The sequence below is a fragment of the Manis javanica genome, chromosome 4 (genome assembly GCF_040802235.1).
Source record: "Manis javanica isolate MJ-LG chromosome 4, MJ_LKY, whole genome shotgun sequence".
NCBI lineage: Eukaryota > Metazoa > Chordata > Mammalia > Pholidota > Manidae > Manis > Manis javanica.
This window is the reverse complement of record NC_133159.1, coordinates 105,667,104-105,684,762: the sequence shown is the minus strand read 5'-3', so window position 1 is coordinate 105,684,762 and position 17,659 is coordinate 105,667,104. Positions and strand designations below refer to the sequence as shown.

General features: G+C 48.0%; 1 protein-coding gene across 3 annotated transcripts; it reads left to right on the top strand.

Moving 5' to 3' along the window:
• Positions 1–345: 345 nt before the first annotated feature.
• GJA5 (gap junction protein alpha 5) lies at positions 346–16,725 on the top strand. Of its 3 annotated transcripts, none has more exons than XM_017677687.3 (3): positions 346–498; positions 10,273–10,354; positions 13,635–16,725. In XM_017677687.3, the coding sequence occupies exon 3, from the start codon at positions 13,667–13,669 to the stop codon at positions 14,741–14,743; it is 1,077 nt and encodes a 358-aa protein (XP_017533176.1). In that variant the 5' UTR covers positions 346–498; positions 10,273–10,354; positions 13,635–13,666; the 3' UTR covers positions 14,744–16,725. The 3 variants fall into 3 exon arrangements, with proteins under 3 accessions (XP_017533176.1, XP_036877448.1, XP_036877454.1); XM_037021553.2 differs by having other exon boundaries at positions 346–504; XM_037021559.2 differs by lacking the exon at positions 10,273–10,354.
• The last annotated feature ends 934 nt before the right edge of the window (positions 16,726–17,659 follow it).

Sequence of the window (17,659 nt, the reverse complement as noted above, 5' to 3'; positions counted from 1 at the left end):
GAGCTCTCTTGGGTGGTGCCAGTTTTCCCGCTGATGCCCCTGGACACTGTGGCCTGAGGGCCTGAGACGGCTCCCCAGAGGGGCGAGCAGGCAGAGGCTGGAGGCGGTGCACCACCAGCTGCGGGCAAGCGAGTGAGCCAGCGAGTGCAGGGACAGCGGGGACAGTGACAGCAGGGGGCAGCCGGGGAGGAGGCGGGCTTCCACTCCTTCTGGGAGACCGCTGAGGAAAGGCTGCAAGGAGGTGGAGGGAGAAAACTTTTTAAATGAGCAAAGATTCTAAGAGCACAAAAGAGAGAGGGGAAGGAGGGATCCTGAGGGGGAAGGGGGTGGGGAGAGAGAGTAGGAAGAAGTGGGAGGAGGGAGGGCGACAGACACCGATTAAAAAGAGGGTGGGAGAGGAACAACTGACAGGCTCAAGAGCGAGAAGAGTGGGCAGCCGGAGAAGAGGCGGCCGAGGAGGAGGAAGCCCGCGGGAACTCCAGACAGGAGGAGTAAAAGGTAAGGGTACGTGAATTTTAAGAGAGAACTACTAGTTGATGGGAAGGAGCCAGAAGGCAGAGCCTTGAATTCCAGGCTGGCAAGCACGCAAAACTCCTACTCCGTACCTGCGCGCTTATTCACCACCCCTCTCACTGCCCGCTGCAATGATGACATTTGTGTACGGTAGGAGGACAGCTTATGAATACATTACCTTTTGGATGTATAAGGAGCTGTGGAAATGTGAGCAGAGGGCCCTGGACTTTGTCTGCCTTGGGGAGTTGCAGTGCTCCAGGGGCATCTAACAAGCAGGTCCCCAGTCCATTTCCAAGCACTTTTGTTAAGATGGAAATTGGCCCTTTAAAACTGAAATCATTCTTGTTTTATGGTGCTTCCTCTAGGCTTGGAATCTTTTTTGAAATGCTTTCCGTAACATCTAGGGGAGTGTTTTGATTTTTTTCCCCCTAAGGCATGTTGGATGGTTTAAAAATATTCCCTGCTTAGTTTCCTGCAGAGTATCATGTCCCCGCTGTGCACTCTGAGCAATCTGGCTGGCCACTTGTTGTCAGAGGAAAGCCTGGTGAGACCCAGAGGGGAAGGTGGGGACAGGTGCCCACTGGAGGCCGCCTTTCGTCCCTGGCGTGGGGTGAGGTGGCAGGTGCAGGACAGAAAGGTTTCTGTCAGCTTCTTGGCCTCTCTTCTGAGCATGTTGCAAAAGAATCTAGACCCAGGGCCTAAGAGACCTGGTCTCTGGGGTGCTGAGTGGCTGTGTGACCTTGAGCCGGGCACCTCCCCCTTCTGGGCCTCAGTTTCCTCATTTTTAAATGAGGGATCTGAAGCAGAAGGATCCCTCCAGTTCCATTCAGCAGTAACTTTGTACAAGGCATGTTTCTTCATCAAACGCACCTCAGCATCCCTGAAAAAGGGAAGCAGGCACAAGGATGTTACATCCTTACTGGGCCTCTGCTCTGTTTTCCCCCTACTTCCCCTCCTAGCATCCTGTCATAATGGAGGGATTCCTGGTTCTCACTCCTCAGCTTCTCTCTGGGCTGTTTCCTGAGCAAGGCCCCAGCACACTGGGTCTGTCTGGCCTGAGAGAAGGAAGGGTGGTGTGAGGAGCACTGGACAGGGAGTCAGGAGACCTGGGAGAAGTGCAACAAAGCAGAGAAGAGATCAAGGCCCATGTGTGAAGGTGCGGCGCCTCCGTTTGCCTGGTGGGGTGGGCCGCAAGCTGGTATGTAGGCTGTGCTCTCAGAGAGCCAAGCGGCCTCCATCTCTTCCACCCACTGTCCCCAGAGCCATGGCCCAGCCAGACCCTGACTCACTGCTCTCTAGGGACAGCTCTGAACTTTCCACTCTCTGGCAGTTTCCCCAGGGTAGCAGAGCTGCTTGGAGTCTGCTCCACTGGCTGTCTCTCCAAGCCTTTTCCTCACTTAGCAGCTGACAAGGAGCAGCCCCAGTGGCCATACACGCACAGCAGACAATACCAGGAGGTGTGTTCCATGTCTTCCAGACTGGCACTCTCTGGGTGTCCCCTCACCCAGACACATGGAGTTCACAGAGCCACGGCAGTAACACAGTCAAGTCGCCCTGTGCTGCCACTGCCTTGGAACCCAGACGGGTTCTTGCTGGGCTCCTGAGACTGGTTATGGCTCTTGTCTCCTAGCTACCTTACTCTTGTCCCCTCTCCTCGCACTGGCCCGAAGTCCTCGGCCATTAGAACTGGAACAGTTCCCTTAGATTACCAGTCAACTTCTTCTTTGACAAATAAGGAAAACAAGGCCTAGAAAGGGAAGTGACTTGTTGGAGATGACAGGGTGAGTCAGGGCCAGTTCAGCTGGGAGAACATCCTACTCTGCTTACTCACAGCTAGGGCTCTTCTGACTTGTGTCTTGGCTGTGTTTTCTAGGCCTCCATTTCTCCCTAAGCCTCCCTGCTTCTTCTACTTAAGCATCCCACAGTCCTTTTTCTGGTAGTGACACCCACTTGCTCACCTGCTCTACATCATCTCTGCTGGCTAGTGGGGGCACATGCAGTGGAGGGTTCCAGAGGCTCAAGCAGCCTGCAGGGCTAACCACATGCAGCCTGGCCTCTTGGGTATGAACCAGCCCACCTCTGGGCCCAGCCAATTAAACAAGGCAGGAGCCCATCTGTGTGGACCAATCAGGACAAGTACTAGAAGACCTGCAGCCCTCAGGGCCAAGGGCACCAAGGGCCCAGTCTCTGCCCTCTGTCTCAGGGAAAGTCTCACCTACTGCGGATTCTAGCAGCTCTCTGGGTGAACTGACCCAACCTTGGACTGAAGGATTGAGCTGATTGAAGGGGAAAGATGCTCATTTTTCCAGGAAAGCTTCATGTCTCTTACAAAATAAGCTGATACCCTTTCTATAGTCAGAGGCTGTGGGCTCCTGTTGAATGACAGCTTGATGCCACTTTGTGAACCAGTTGTTTCTGAAGAGTAGCAAATCATGGGCAAGAAAAATGCAGCCTTCACAAATCCACCCACTTTCCTAAGGAAAGGGAATCAGGAGGTCTCAGAATCGGAGATACTGAAACAGCACAGAAAGATCTTAGAGTCTATCTAACTCAGGAGTAGGGCAGAAAGAAGAGCCTGGGCATTTGGAGTCACATTTGGGTTAGAATTTCAGTTGTGTGACCCTAGGCAAATTATTTAATGTCTCTGAGCTTCAGTTTCTTTATCTGTTAAAGAGGTTAATAAATACCTTCCTTATAAAGTTTTATGAAGATTAAATAAAATAATGCATTTAAAATAACTATCACATAGTAAGTGCTCAGCGAATCATAGAACGGAACCCAGGTCACCTGGTCCTTGCCCCAAGTCTTTTTGAATTGCATCTTATTAGATGCAAAGGCCTTTCCACCATGACACATAATTCTGAAAAGGTACTGCTTGCTTATTATGACCATAGAATTTTTTCTGGCATTACTTTTGCTGTCCTTTAATCTGGGCATCAGAAAATCTGGATTTGCCTCTTGGCTTTGCCACTAAGTTGCTATACTGTCCCAGTGGGCAAGACACAAACTCCCCAGGTGTTCTGACTTAGAACTAGAAGGGCCTTAGCAACCATCCAGCTCAACTGCTTTGTTTTGCACATGAGCAAACTGAGGCCCAGGGAGGGGAAGTGTCTTATCTGGAGTTGCAAAGAAACAGCGGGAACCAGGAAAAACCTCTCTGACTAGGCTCTTATTCACAGAGGACTTCTAGAATCTTAATCCTCACGTCTTCAGGATTCGGAACTTCAGGAGCGGGCAGATGTGGTTAAGGGTCAGGCCACCCCTTCCCCTCAGCTCAGAGCAGACAAACTTCTGTTTCTCTTCCAAGTAGACCTGAGCCGGCTTCCCACCTGCCCTTGCGGATGTGCCTTCAGATTGGTGATTGGACTCAACAGTGCTGCAGCTTCTCAGAAGGAATGAATTACAGGAATCACACATTTTATAATATTGCCTCATATGAAGTCCATCTCCAGGCCCAAAAGCTTGAGTTAAAGAAAGGTTCAAAGCAGGCTGGACCAATTATGAGAAGAAGTGGGGCCTGATCTCAGTGGGCCCTACGCCTCCCTTCCTCTCCACCCTTGCCTATGAGGGTCTTCACGCTCAGGGAAATAACCAACTTACAGTTACGTTAACATCCTTCCCACTGCCTGTGTGTTCCTCGCCTCTGGCAGTCACCTTCCGCATGTGCTGCCCTGTGGGATCCCCGGCTGTGCCACTCTAACCAGCCTACTGCCCTGATAAATTCTGCAACATATTGGCTCATTGGGTCATGCTTGAGAGGAATTTTCCTTAGAAATGTCAGAAAAGCGGACTAACATTATTGTCCCCAGATATGTGCCAGATACCTCGTAGGTGCCTCCACAAACCCACCAGTTGTTCAATTCCCATGAGTAAACATTCCCTTTTTTTCAGATGAGGAGGAAGCCAGAGATTAAGTGACTTGACTAAGGTCACCCATCTAGAGAGTGATGGAGGCAGGGTTCAAATCCCAGCATTCCTTAGGAACCGTGAGCCCCACCATCTAACTATTTCTGTTTCCATTGCTCTTGTTATGATTTGACATCAATGGAACACCAGAGCCCGGTGTTTGGCTAGCTGAGAACATGGCAGTAGACACTGCTGCAGCCAAGAGCACTTAGTGGCTAAAAAAGGAAATAACTTTCTATATGTGAATCCCGGCCAAATGGCGGTAGATGCTCCTGAGTCTGGGAACCCCGCACTGTGGGCTGAGGGCCTCAATGTAATCATTAATTCTAGGAACAGCTCATGCAAGGGATGGCCAGCCAATAACCAGAGGCCAACAGGAAAAGCCCTGGCTGGGCCTCTTCTGGGAAAGTGGGAAAGCCCTGCGTGGGGAGTGAGCAGACTGGAGTTCCAGTCCCACGTTTGTCCCCAGCTGTCAGACAGCCCTAAGGCTTCTGATTTTCTTGCCCTTTCAGAGACACAGAGAGAGGCAGGCTTTGGGGTCAGGCAGATCAGGTTCAAGACCCTTGCGCAGCACTGGCTTCTTGTGTGACTGTGCAGGTTACTTGGCCTTGGGGCCTTAGTTTTCTCAGTTGTAAAATGGGATAATACTTCCTAGCAGGCTTAAGGTATAGCTGTAAAATGCTTCACACATGGAAACCACTCAACTTAGTGGTATCTATTGTTACTATTAACTTACCTGGACCCTAATCTTCATCTTGTAAAAAACAAGTTTGACTGATCTCTAGATTTCTTTCAGCTCTACAGTGCTATGAATCTATGTCAAGATGGTAGAAATAATAAAGAAATGGAAGCATTTCATAAATATAATTTTCATTAATAACTGCATAGGTATTAACCAACCCCTGTGGAGTTATTAATAAAGACCTCCCAATATTTCATTGTAATTGAGTATCTCTCATACACTCTTCATAAATATTTCTTCTTCCAACATTTTAGGAAGAAAATTACTTATCCTAGCATAATTCTCTTTCTCCACTTTGCTCCCTTCCACCTCCTTAGCTTTAAAGCAACTGCCTGCCAACAGGGTGTTTCCGAGTATACCATTCTGTCCTTGCCAGAATAAAATAAGTAAACTTAAAGAGGAGTTAATTATCTGTCATTGACTGGAGTCAGAGGAAAACTCCGTGATACTTCCTCTCCCCCATCTGTCTCCTCCTCCTCTCTGATCTGTCTCCCTCTACCCTCTCTAGTGGTTAGGGCCCAGGGGGGCAGGCAGGCCCCCACCAGACTCCAAGTGCTAGACTGGTACTGCCCAGGTCCATAGCTTCAGCCCTGTCATATGCCTGGTAGTCTTCCCTGAGGCTGGGGCAGCTACCCTGAACCTAAATCAGGGAAAGGATGGACATTCTACATGTGAGAATTACCTCCAGCACCCCCAACAATTTACAGATCAGCCCCAGTTCCAACAGCTGGGTCACAAACAAACCTGCAGCCATCATCTTATGTAAAAGGCCAGCCTAGCTGGCCAGGATTTTCAGAGACAGGAACTTGAGGAGATTTAGACAGAGTCTAGCTCCGTTGTTATGGCAGGTGCAGCACTGTTCAACAAGATGAGAACTGGGCCTTACTAGCAAGACTCCACCACTCACTAGCAAGTCATCTCAAGTGGTCTATGCAAGTCACCCTCTCTGAGTCCTGTAGAGGGGCATGGGGAGAGCCCCGATTCCTCAGGTTATTGTGAGGATCAAATGAGAAAACAGATGTCAAGAAACTTGCAGAATGCCCAGCATGTAGAAAGGTCCCATTAGGTGTTAGCTCATTTTATTAGTGTTGTTATTATTATCACTTATATTAAAATTCTCTTTTTGAGTAACTCTGGGTAAACTGGAAAATGGAGCTGAGGATCTCCAAGGATAATAAAGATGACTGAGGTAGCTGAGGATCAAGGCCACTTTCTTGTATAATTCTCCCTATGTATCCATTTTGGGGAGAAAGCACTGGGGTAAGGAGAAATTAGAAAAATGTACTGTAATGAGTAAGGTACAAAAGAGCTCTGAGATGATGCTTATACTTAGCACTTGACTTATAAAGCCAAGTTGGGTGTTTGGCATAGCGCAGGAGCTCAATAAACACTTTTTGAACTGAACAGTACTGGTGTGATAATATGTCTTAGGCATCCTTTAAGTGAGGTCCTTTGGGTCTTTTTACAATGGAATTCTCTTAATTAGGAAGCAAGTCAACCCTGCCCTGTGCCACATTCCACTGTATGTTGAGTGGAATTATATCACAGGCCCAAGGGATTGTTATCATTTCTATGAATAACAGCTTTTATTGAGAACCAGGGGTCTATTAGATATTGTTCAGAACATGTGTCATTGTCCAGAATTAGACTCTGTGGAGTGGTCTTAAGAATCTAATTTTGACAAGCTTGGGTGAGCTCCCTAGTGGTATATGGGGAGGAAGCAGAAAAGGAATAATCATGGTGACCGAGTCTCTGCTTTAGACACACCCAGTCCTGCTTAGCCAAGCGGAGGGCTCTCATGGGCAGACGGAAGGCTCAGGGGCTTCTGTCTCTCTGGCAGTCTGGTCACCATAAGTCATTGTGCAGGTGCCCCTAAGCCAACTTCCCAGGGAGGCCCCTCTATAAGTATTAGGTGTTTTGAGTGACCTAAACACTGTATAATTCATCCACTGTTGTTGTTTTTGGAAAGTAGAGGTGCAAGGCGCAATATTAAGCACTCAGGGGGAAGCAGGGGTAGGTGGATTTCAGCAGGAGGATACCATGAGGAACAGACATAGTGCTTAGCTTCAAGAAGCTCCGTGTTGAGTTGTAGAGATAACCGTGTTGAGCCAGAAGAGCAAATGATTCTCATTATGTTTCTGAAACCCCAATGGCTTTACAATTCAGCCCAAGGCCCAGCTGCTGACTCAGGGGAACACAAAAATTGTTGTTAAATGCTATATTAGAAGGGCTGTTATGTGTGGCTCCAAAAGACAGAACTAAAATCAGCAGAAAGAAGAGAATTTTCAGGGCACCCCCATGGCTTCTTATTCACTTACAAGAGGCCTTCTTGAGTAGGATGGCTGAGGGTGCAGCACCTGTCACCTGAAGCCTGCCAAGTTGGTGTTGCCACCATCACTAAAGGACTGCTAGAGCAGGGTGACATCTGAGCGTGCAGTGCCTTATATCTTCACCCCACTGGGGGCTGTGCCAGAATTAAGGTCTGGGCACCAGAGCAAGTCATGTGCTGAATATCATCTATCACATGGGTTGAGAACTACTCCAAACTCCTAGGCATGGCCTCCAAAGCCCTCTATAATCTCTCCCTCTCTGTTCTGCTCCTCGTTCTCTAAAACCATATTGGTTTTTCACTTGGTGGATTTGTTCATGTAGTTGCCTTTGTCTTGAATTTTCTCATCTCTTCTGCACCTCACCTCTACAAATATCATTTACTACTCAAGGGTTGCCCCTTCCGGGAAGCCCTCCCTAGTCAGCCCCCAGCCCTGGCCAGGGCCAGTATTCCTTTGTGCATTTGTGTAGCATTGCTGCGCTTACCTCTGTCCTAGCATTCACCACATTTGTGTTTGTACAGCCCACCAGTCAGGGAGGCCCTGCAATACGGTCTTCCCGAATTTTTGGTCCCTAACTTTCAGCACATAAGAAGATACTCATTAAATGTTAGTGAAATTAAGCTGAATTATACTTTTCCATCATCCCCTCGGCATCCCTTCCAGTGTTGGTCACAGCAAATAGCATCAGAAGTATTTGCTCAACTGCATAAAAGCTGACCCCCAGGTCTTTATACTAGATGACAAAGTCGTGTCTCAAATCATTCACTGACCCAAGGTGACCAGGAGCTTTTGAAGTTTCAAAGGGAAAGAAATAAGAATTGATGGGCTCCACCCTTGGACGGGAGGTGGAAGGTAACTGCTGTGTGCACCAGACTTGATTAGGAACTCTGGAGGGAAGCCCAGGATCTGTCCCCATCAGTCTTTGTTTCTCTGAACAAGTCTCTTATCAGCTGTATAAATTTCCTCCTCTGCAAATAAGGGGCAATAAACACCATCCCACAAACTGGCTATGAGGATTTATCCACTCAACAATAAAGACTGAGTATCTATAGTCTTGAAGGTATTCAGTCTTACACAAAACAAATATGGTACCCTCTCTTGGAGTCAACAAGAGAATGTAGGAGAAGGAAATTTTGAACAGTGTAAGGTTTTATTTTTTTATTGCTGGACTTAAGGAAGATTTGAGCCTCCCTGCAATCTTACTGCTGGACCAAATTTTTTTGAATTATTACAAAAGCATTTACTATGTACTTAATGAGAGCACTTAAGACCTAATGCAGTAAGGTTACAAAGTAGAAGACAAGCCTTCTGATGAGTCTACTGCCCCTTTGAGAGAGAAAGCTGTTAATTCCTTGAGGGCAGGAGTGGTGCCTGATTAAATTTAACAGATATCATTGAGTGCCTAATATGTGTCAGGCTTGGTACCTCTTGAGTATTTTAGTACCCAGAATAATGCTGGCACATAGTAGGGGCTGAAAAAAGTACTTGCAGACTGGCTGAGAGACAAGAAACTTCTAGAGGAAAGTGTAAGGCAGCATGTAATCAAGTGTAGGAGTCCTGGGTGGTAATTATATGCTGGACGGTGATTCAGATCTTCATAGTTCAGGAGACATCAAAGAGGGTTGAGATCAATTTGAGCAGAGTTCTCCCTTTCTACTTAGATCTGTGGGGTCAGAGGAAGAGGTCCTGGCTATGAGTTTATGTTAATCTAGGTTGTTCTAAATTGGTTTTCTTTGAAAACGTTGGTTGGGTAGCTAGCCAACACAAGGGGGAGCCCTGGACAGGACTGTGGATACCTGGCTTTTATTTCTAGCCATATAATACGTGAAGTAAAGGAATAAAATGATCCATGCTCCCCATACGCAAAAGCCTTCCTTTGGCCTTTTCTCTCTTATCCAAGTGCCATGTTACTATGAACAAACAAATTATCTGGTGATTGTTCCACAGTTATTTTTTTGTCCCAGGACAAGACACATTTAAAGAGGATGTTGAAGGTTTTGGAGTGAAGAACGTTCAGACTTGGGCTTGTCCAGGTTCTAGGGACCATCTCCTTTTGCCCTGGGGATTTCAGAACTTGTTTCGGTTGTAAAAGGCTGTAGAATTCTGTTGCCCAGGGCTCTTTGGGGACCCTAAGCTGAGGCCCTCCCCCGCCCCTCAATGAGTCAGCCTCCTGCTGTAGGATCCCAGAATGCGCTGTACCTCCTTAACACACACTGTGCTTTATTGCAATATTTGATCTCTCCCCTTAATTAAGGGAAATAAAGGCAGTTAAGCTCAGTAAAAGCAGGGACTAATTGTCTTTTTAACTGCTGTATCTTCAGTGCCTGGCATAATGCCTGGCACCTGGCAACCACTCAGTAAACTTATTAAATGAATGAATGAAAAGGAAGGACTCATAGGCAAAGGGGACATGAGGAGACATGATAGAGAGGTGAGAAATTGTGGGCCACATATACATGTATGGAAGTTATGTAGCTTAAATACTGAGTGTGTGAGGGGAACACGGGAAAAAGATGGTGTGAGGCTGACTGTGGAGGGTCTCAAATGCAAGTAAAAGAGTTTGGACTGTATAAGCAGTAGGAAGCCAGTGACAATAACAGCTAAAGCAGTGAGGAACATTACCATTGTATTTGATAAAATTTATTCATGGTATGGGCAGCTTCCTTTGCTCCTCCTAACACACTTCCTGCCAAGAAATAGATAATAATCTACAAAGCATTTTATATGCTATACACCCAATAAACTCCAGGAGAATCTAATCTTCATGTTTCTTTGGCTCAGGTTGTAGCCCTACATTGTGCCCAAATGCAGCTGGGAAACTGACCTCGGCCAGGGACCTTTCATGTTATAAACCGAGCTTCTGGTAAGTGGTAGCAATTCTGAGTACCTCTGATCTTGCCTGAATCATCCAGGAAGTCACAAATGAGAGGGCTTTCCCCTAATTTACTGCCACCAGCCTACAAGGTCTGCCCCCTCCACCCTTCTTCACTGTTTCTCTTGTTCCCTCCCGGTGAGGCATTCTTTCTAACAGCGTCTTTCTGATATCCCACTATGGCCTTTCCTGCACCTGTGCCTTACTTCCTTCAGGTGCGATCCTTGGACCCCAGGTGAGGGAGCCAGCAGCCAAGCATTCTGGCAGACCAGATCAAAATATGACATTCTTTGCCTGGAACTATTTTTATGCTTCCCTTGGGAACCTGCAAATAATGAGTGACAGAGTCTGAAAATTAAGGGGAAATCAAGTCTTCAGGGATTGAGGACAGTTTGGAAACGGGCCCCATATTCTGGGAGAATGTCACATCTGCCTTTCTTGTTCTTTTCTATTTCCATCTCCATTTCCCTCTCTCTTTCTCCCCTTCTGCTGTTCCATCTGTTTCTCCCTCTCCACTGTAATACACGCCTCTCTACTGCTCTTTCTCCCTCCGATTCCTGTCCTTCCCCACAGCATTCCTTGCTAGCAGCGGCTGCCTTTTAGTCTTTAGTTTTATATGCTGAGCACTGTGCTAAGTACTCTCTATATATCGCCTCATAACCCTCTGCGAGCTAAGTAATAGTGCCCCCATTTTGGAAGTGGAGAAATTGAGACAAGATTCAGGAGCTTCTCCAAGCTCAGCAGGTATTAACAAGGATTTGAACCTGACTGACTTAATGCCCAGACTGTCTTCTCTTAACTGCTACATGGTCTCATTTCCTCCGTTTCCAACTCTTTCTTGTCTTTCCTCTTCCTGCTTCTCCTCTCTCCTTCCCTCCCTCCCCTTCTCCGCTCCTCCTCGTAGACACTCACCGCATCCCGGTCCCTGCCTGTGCGTGGATGACCCTGAAGGTGCTGACCACGGCACGTGCCCAGAAGAGATGGCAGATCATTCAAACTCTTACCTAATCAGCCATTTTCCTTTTGAACAAGTGCTCCACAAATGTCCACATTTGGAGGCCAAGGGAGGGGACCCTTCACCATCTGCCTTTTCATAAACCAGAGGAAAGACCTCAAGACCTGAATGGGTCTTGATATGGGGGGGAAAAGAGATAAGGTCTTTCCTGCTCACTCATGGACTCCTTCATTCCCAGGGACCCTAGGGCAGACTCTCAGGGTTAGGGAATGGGGATACTGGGAGATGACAGGCCAGAAGGCTAGCCTCTGTCACGCAACTGACTCAAGAGTCAAGGAGGCTTGGACCATGAAATACGGTGCCTCTGGCCTGTCCATCCTCATGTGCATGAAGAATGTTCAAATAGGAACCAGGGATACATTGGCAGCAAAGATGTGAAGGTCAAGGTTTGAACCTGACAGTCTCCAAGGTCCATTCAGTCTGATTTCAACAAGGGAATATTTATGTTCAGTTCTCTCCTAATTTTTTTGCTCATCCTGCTAGATAGGTTTGGTTAAAGGCACAAGCCATCAGGACATCTGTTGCTCATCAAGTAAGAATTCTGGGGGTAGGACATTCAGGAGTTGACTGAGCAGTCTCAGGGCACTGGCTGGCAGTTTGGAGATTCTCTGGGAAGCTTTGGACATCCTGGCCCACACAACCCTGTCCACAGGCAGGAAGTAGTAGGAGTGGGGAGGACTTTGTTCTCTCCTCACTTACTGGGGGTCGGAAATACATTTCCCAGGGTCGGAAATACATTTCCCAGAGCACTCTCTCCACATTAGGCTCTCCCCATACCTCACTGACCAGAACGAACTGCAGTGGGGATGGAGGAAGTGACACCTGGCCTGTTCACCCTGCTGAAGGATGCAGACAAGGAACAGGGAATTGGTTTGCCACTGGCTGGGAAACCCCGGTGCCTGCCAATTCGGCCTTCATTCACTCAGTAATATTTACTAAGCACTCACTCTGGGCCAGGCTCTGGGGCAGGTGATGGTGATACAGAGGAAAGGACAATCCCTGCTCCCAAGGAGCCTCTACTGGAAGGACACAGATAGGCAGAGGATCACAAAGTATGATGGCAAGTGCTAGGAGAGGACTGAGTGTGCCCAGCACCACCATGGGAGCTGAAGAGGCTCAGCTGGAGGCAGCAGGGAGGGTTGAAGGAAGCAATGACTGGGGTAAGTTTTAAAGGGCCCATCTATCAGTCCATTGGATTCAGTTAGTGGTGAGGGGGCCTGTAGGTGGCTGGGAGGAGGGCATTGGGAATCCTCCAGGACTTGACATGGCTGGACAAAGGGAACTAATGGGGACAGGCAGAGATGGGGCTGAAGAGACAGACAAGAGCCTGATGAGGGAAGGTTCTATGTGAGAAAAAGGTTTGGGGCATTTATTCTGGGTGTGAGAGTGAGCAGGACTGTGTGTGAGGACCTTGCATTTGCAGAAGGAAACCCCAAGTTATTCAGCTGGGAGGGTGCACTGAGGTATGGGAGGTCAACACAACCAGCTGCTTACTGGCTGGGGGAACCTGAACACTCATCTGTGATACCTTCAGTGGGTGTGACACAACACACTTTTCCTTGCCACTACCCAGTACAGCTGGTCCATGCTGGACAGTTCTGATTGCTAAAGACTACTTCCTGAGGGGCCAGATTCGCTTCTCCCACCCTCTGTCCTCCTCTGCCTTGCTCTGCCCTCTGGAGCCATAACAATTCTTTTTCACCTGACAGCCATTCAAACATATGGAACATTTGAGTTATGATTTTCGTCATCTCATTTCACCCTCAAAATCTTCTGGTATGGCTATTTCCATTCCCACTCTGCAGACCGAGTGAGGTAAAAGACCAGAGTCACATTTGCAGACTCCAGGCCCACGTTCTCTCCCGACACTGGCATTTCTCCAGGTGGGGCCTTAAAGTGCCTGCATTAGAAGAAGCTGGGCTACCTGCTGCAGATCCACCCCAGGCCTCTTGAAACAGAATCTCTGGGGGTAACAGCACAGACTCCACATTGTCACATACACCTCAATAGATTTCTAGATCCATTAAAGTATGGGATTCATGCTCTAATCTTGCTACATGACCACTTTAAATCCTTTCTCTCCTTTTATTTTTGCCGGGGGTGGAAAAACAAGGAGCTTTTTAGGTGAATTTGACTTCTAAGTTGTACTTTCTGAAAGAACACATTGGTATGGATCACTGGAATCTCAGAGCATGATTGGACCTTCCAGACTTTTGCAGAAGCATCCCTCTCTCTTTCTTTCTGTCCTGTTTGCAGAAGTCTTGGTATCTCTCTTCAGCTGAGCTAAGATGGGTGACTGGAGCTTCCTAGGAGAGTTCCTGGAGGAAGTACACAAGCATTCCACAGTGATCGGCAAGGTATGGCTCACTGTCCTCTTCATATTCCGCATGCTGGTGCTGGGCACTGCTGCCGAGTCTTCCTGGGGGGATGAGCAGGCTGATTTCCAGTGTGATACGATTCAGCCGGGCTGCGAGAACGTCTGCTATGACCAAGCCTTCCCCATCTCCCACATTCGCTATTGGGTGCTGCAGATCATCTTCGTCTCCACGCCGTCCCTGGTGTACATGGGCCACGCCATGCACATGGTACGCATGCAGGAGAAGCGGAGGCTACGGGAGGCCGAGAGGGCCAAAGAGGCCCGGGGTGCTGGCACTTATGAGTACCCAGTGGCTGAAAAGACAGAGATGTCCTGCTGGGAAGAAGTGAATGGGAAGATTGTCCTCCAGGGCACCCTGCTCAATACCTATGTGTGCAGCATCTTGATCCGCACCACCATGGAGGTGGCCTTCATTGTGGGGCAGTACCTCCTCTACGGGATCTTCCTGGACACTCTGCATGTCTGCCGCAGGAGTCCCTGTCCTCACCCGGTCAACTGTTACGTATCTCGGCCCACAGAGAAGAATGTCTTCATTGTGTTCATGCTGGCTGTGGCAGGACTGTCCCTCTTCCTCAGCTTAGCTGAACTCTACCACCTGGGCTGGAAGAAAATCAGGCAGCGATTTGTCAAGTCAGGGCAGGGCCTGGCTGAGTGTCAGCTTCCTGGCCCCTCTGCTCACATAGTCCAGAGCTGCACACCACCTCCTGACTTCAGTCAGTGCCTGGAGAACGTGCCTGGGGGGAAATTCTTCAGTCCTTTCAATAACAAAATGGCCTCCCAGCAGAACACAGACAACTTGGCCACTGAGCAAGTGCGAGGCCAGGAGCAGATTCCTGGGGAGGGTTTCATTCACATTCGTTATGCCCAGAAGCCTGAGGTACCCAACGGAGTCTCCTCAGGTCACCGCCTTCCCCATGGCTACCAGAGTGACAAACGTCGTCTCAGTAAGGCCAGCAGCAAGGCCAGGTCAGATGACCTATCAGTGTGACCCTTGTGCCTGGGGGAACCAGGACCAGGTGGGAAGAGTGGCGGCTCATAGAGGGGAGATGTGTCCCTTCTGACCCCGTAGCTCTCATTCGCATCACGTCTCTATTCCTTTTGAGCCCCTGGTCTCAATGGCATTGTTCTTTAATTCCAGAAGGTATGACCAGGGCTCTGCAGGGGCAGTCAGAGACACGGCTGCCCACCCAGGCTGTTATCCCACCCACAGCCCCTTCCCAGTATACTCAGTGAAGCTTTTCACATTACTCAGTCAACAGGGTAGAGGAAAGGAATGGAACCGTGGCAAATCCTGCCTAGAGGATAGCCAAGGGGATAGGCTGGCTCTCTACACGCTGGCCACATACCAGATGGGTTCTCTAGGTCCCTATGGATTCCTTGGTTTCATTATCCTTCATTCTGCAAGGAAGAGCCCAAGTTCCCAGCCAATAAAGAGCATGAATCAAGGAACTTGCATTAGATGTGCGCTTGAATCTGTGGTCTCCGTGGGTACAAACCTTGGAAAGGAGGTGAAGTCACCTTGGGCTGCCTGTGGCTGCCCCTCCCTCTACCCAGTCTTACTTAAAAAGAGACCTCTGGAACTTGACCAGCAGTCTCAACTTTATAAGTGCCTTGGTATGTACCCCTGGCAAGTGTACTACCCTACTGATACTGCAGCCTTTCCTTCTGCCAGCTTATATAACCAGTTTATGGGGGTGCAAGGTCCCCTAGGGAATCACACAGACTCTACTGGAATTCCTGCCACAAACCACCTGTCATCCTGCAGTTCTTTTACAGTTCAGCCCCATGATAGAAGCCATCCTTTCTCTTCCCCTTCTGACTGCTCACCCAGGGCTCCCCTAATGACCTTGTCTGCCCAGAACGTCCAGGATCCACGTCCTCTGGGATCCTGACCAGATCACTAGCATGGAGGCCAGACGAACTTCCCCAGATTCTTATCAAAACAAAGAGTGCTTTGTGCTTCTCAGATTCCCCTTGGGAAAAAAATAATTCTGCTGTGAAGATGAAAATGAAAAAGGAGAGAAAATACTGGAAAACTTATCATCCCTCCTATTTATTTCCCTTGCTGACTGCCAATTTAGAGTGCCAAGAGGTGGTGTAATGACAGTTATGGAGGCCCCAGATCTCTCTCTCTGTGGAGGGTTTAGGGGGGGCATGGAAGCAGTAGGGAATCTTCACCTCTCTTGGTAGTGCCCTTGTTTAAGAGCAGAGATTTCTATGTGTCCCTGGTGATTGTGATGAGACTGCTATATAGCACTGGGGACTGCAGAGAAGCCCTGCCTTCCCCAGGGACTGGCCTGGTTTATTTATCAGTCCATCTATAATAACTGATTGCCAGTTTGGATGAAAGTAAAGGATGTTCAGAATTGGATACTGAATCTTACAAGGAGATCATTTCTTTTAAAAATGTGCGTGTATGTGTGTTTGAGCGAGTATGCTGATAGGGTAGGGCTGGCGGTGGAGTCCTGAAGTAAGGGGAGGAAACCTTGCAGAAACTTGTGTCTTCCTGACCTCCCTGCAGATGCCTGGCAGAGGGGCGGAGCCTCATTGTTTTCAGTGTCACCAGCCTGCACAGGCAGGAGAAGCTGGGACAGAGGAGGGTGAAGACTCAGAAGAAGGCTTCTCCCCACCTGCCCGTGTCCAGGCTCCTCTGCTGATATTTGGATGGTATTGGTGGGTGGAGAGAAGGAGCGGATAGAGAGGTAGAGGGAACTGACTGGGCTGCCACTTAGGGAAGAATGACTGGTCATCCCAGGTCCCTGGTGGGGACCCCCTTTTATCTATTATCTGGCACTGGCATTAAGACTGTTTCTCTAAAACAAAACAAAAAGACATTCCTTCCAGCTCTGAAATGTGTTTTGGGAGATTAGTGCTCTTGGATTAGAAATTTTATGATATCAGTCTTTGACGATGGGACTTTGAGGAAGCAAAAAGGAAATAATGTGTAATTTGTACTAATAAAATATGGCCTTACAGCTCTCTGTCCTTTGTGTCACCTTGATGCTGTGACCACAAGAGAAGGACAGCAAGAAGAAGACTTGGAGGGAGAGCAGAAGCACTCGGACCTCGCCCGTCAGTCAGCCCATAATGCACAGAGCTCTGGAGTCAGGCATGGAAGTGTTAAAATCCCAGCTGCTGATTTACAGCTGGACTCCAGCAAAACTACTTCATCTCTGTGCCTTGGTTTCCCCATCTGTGATTTGAGCCTAGTAATATGTATGTCATAGGGTTGTTAAATGAGAGACTGTAGAGAGTTCAACAGAGTGCCAGGGAAATAATAGTCTGTCATTAAGTGGTAATTGTGGTTATAGTTGTTATTATTATCTTGATCATTTTGTTATTATGTTGAATACATAGTATTTGAAAACCTCAGGTATTGGATGGAGCTCACAATCTACCCAAGGTAATCAAATTAACTCACACAGTGGAAAAACTCAGGATAGAATTAAATGGGAATTCATTTACTATCAGTTTAAGAATAAGGATCTCAGAAGTGAGACATATGAGAAAACTACATAGAAGAGGAGAGACCTGACCTGGACCTTAAAGAATGGCTAAGGTTTTAGAGAAGTGAGGGCCTCAGGGATGACCTGTAAAATAGGTCAGAGTATCCCCACTGTACAGACATGGAAACTGAGGTCCAGGAATGTTCCCCGAGAGGGGGCAGCTTCTCTCTGGCCTCTCTAATTGGGACCACATCTCTTTGGAAGAGAAGAAATGATTCTTGCTCCAAACAAAGAATGAAGGGATCACCCAACCTTTTACCAACAAACCAGTGCCATTTACTAGAGAAAGAAGCAAAGACTGAGAAAAATAAAAGTGTTGTCTTAACTACCAGTCTGTCTTGTTCATCAGGGTAGGAATGCTCTTTTAAACAGCACTTGCAAAGAGATCATAGAACACA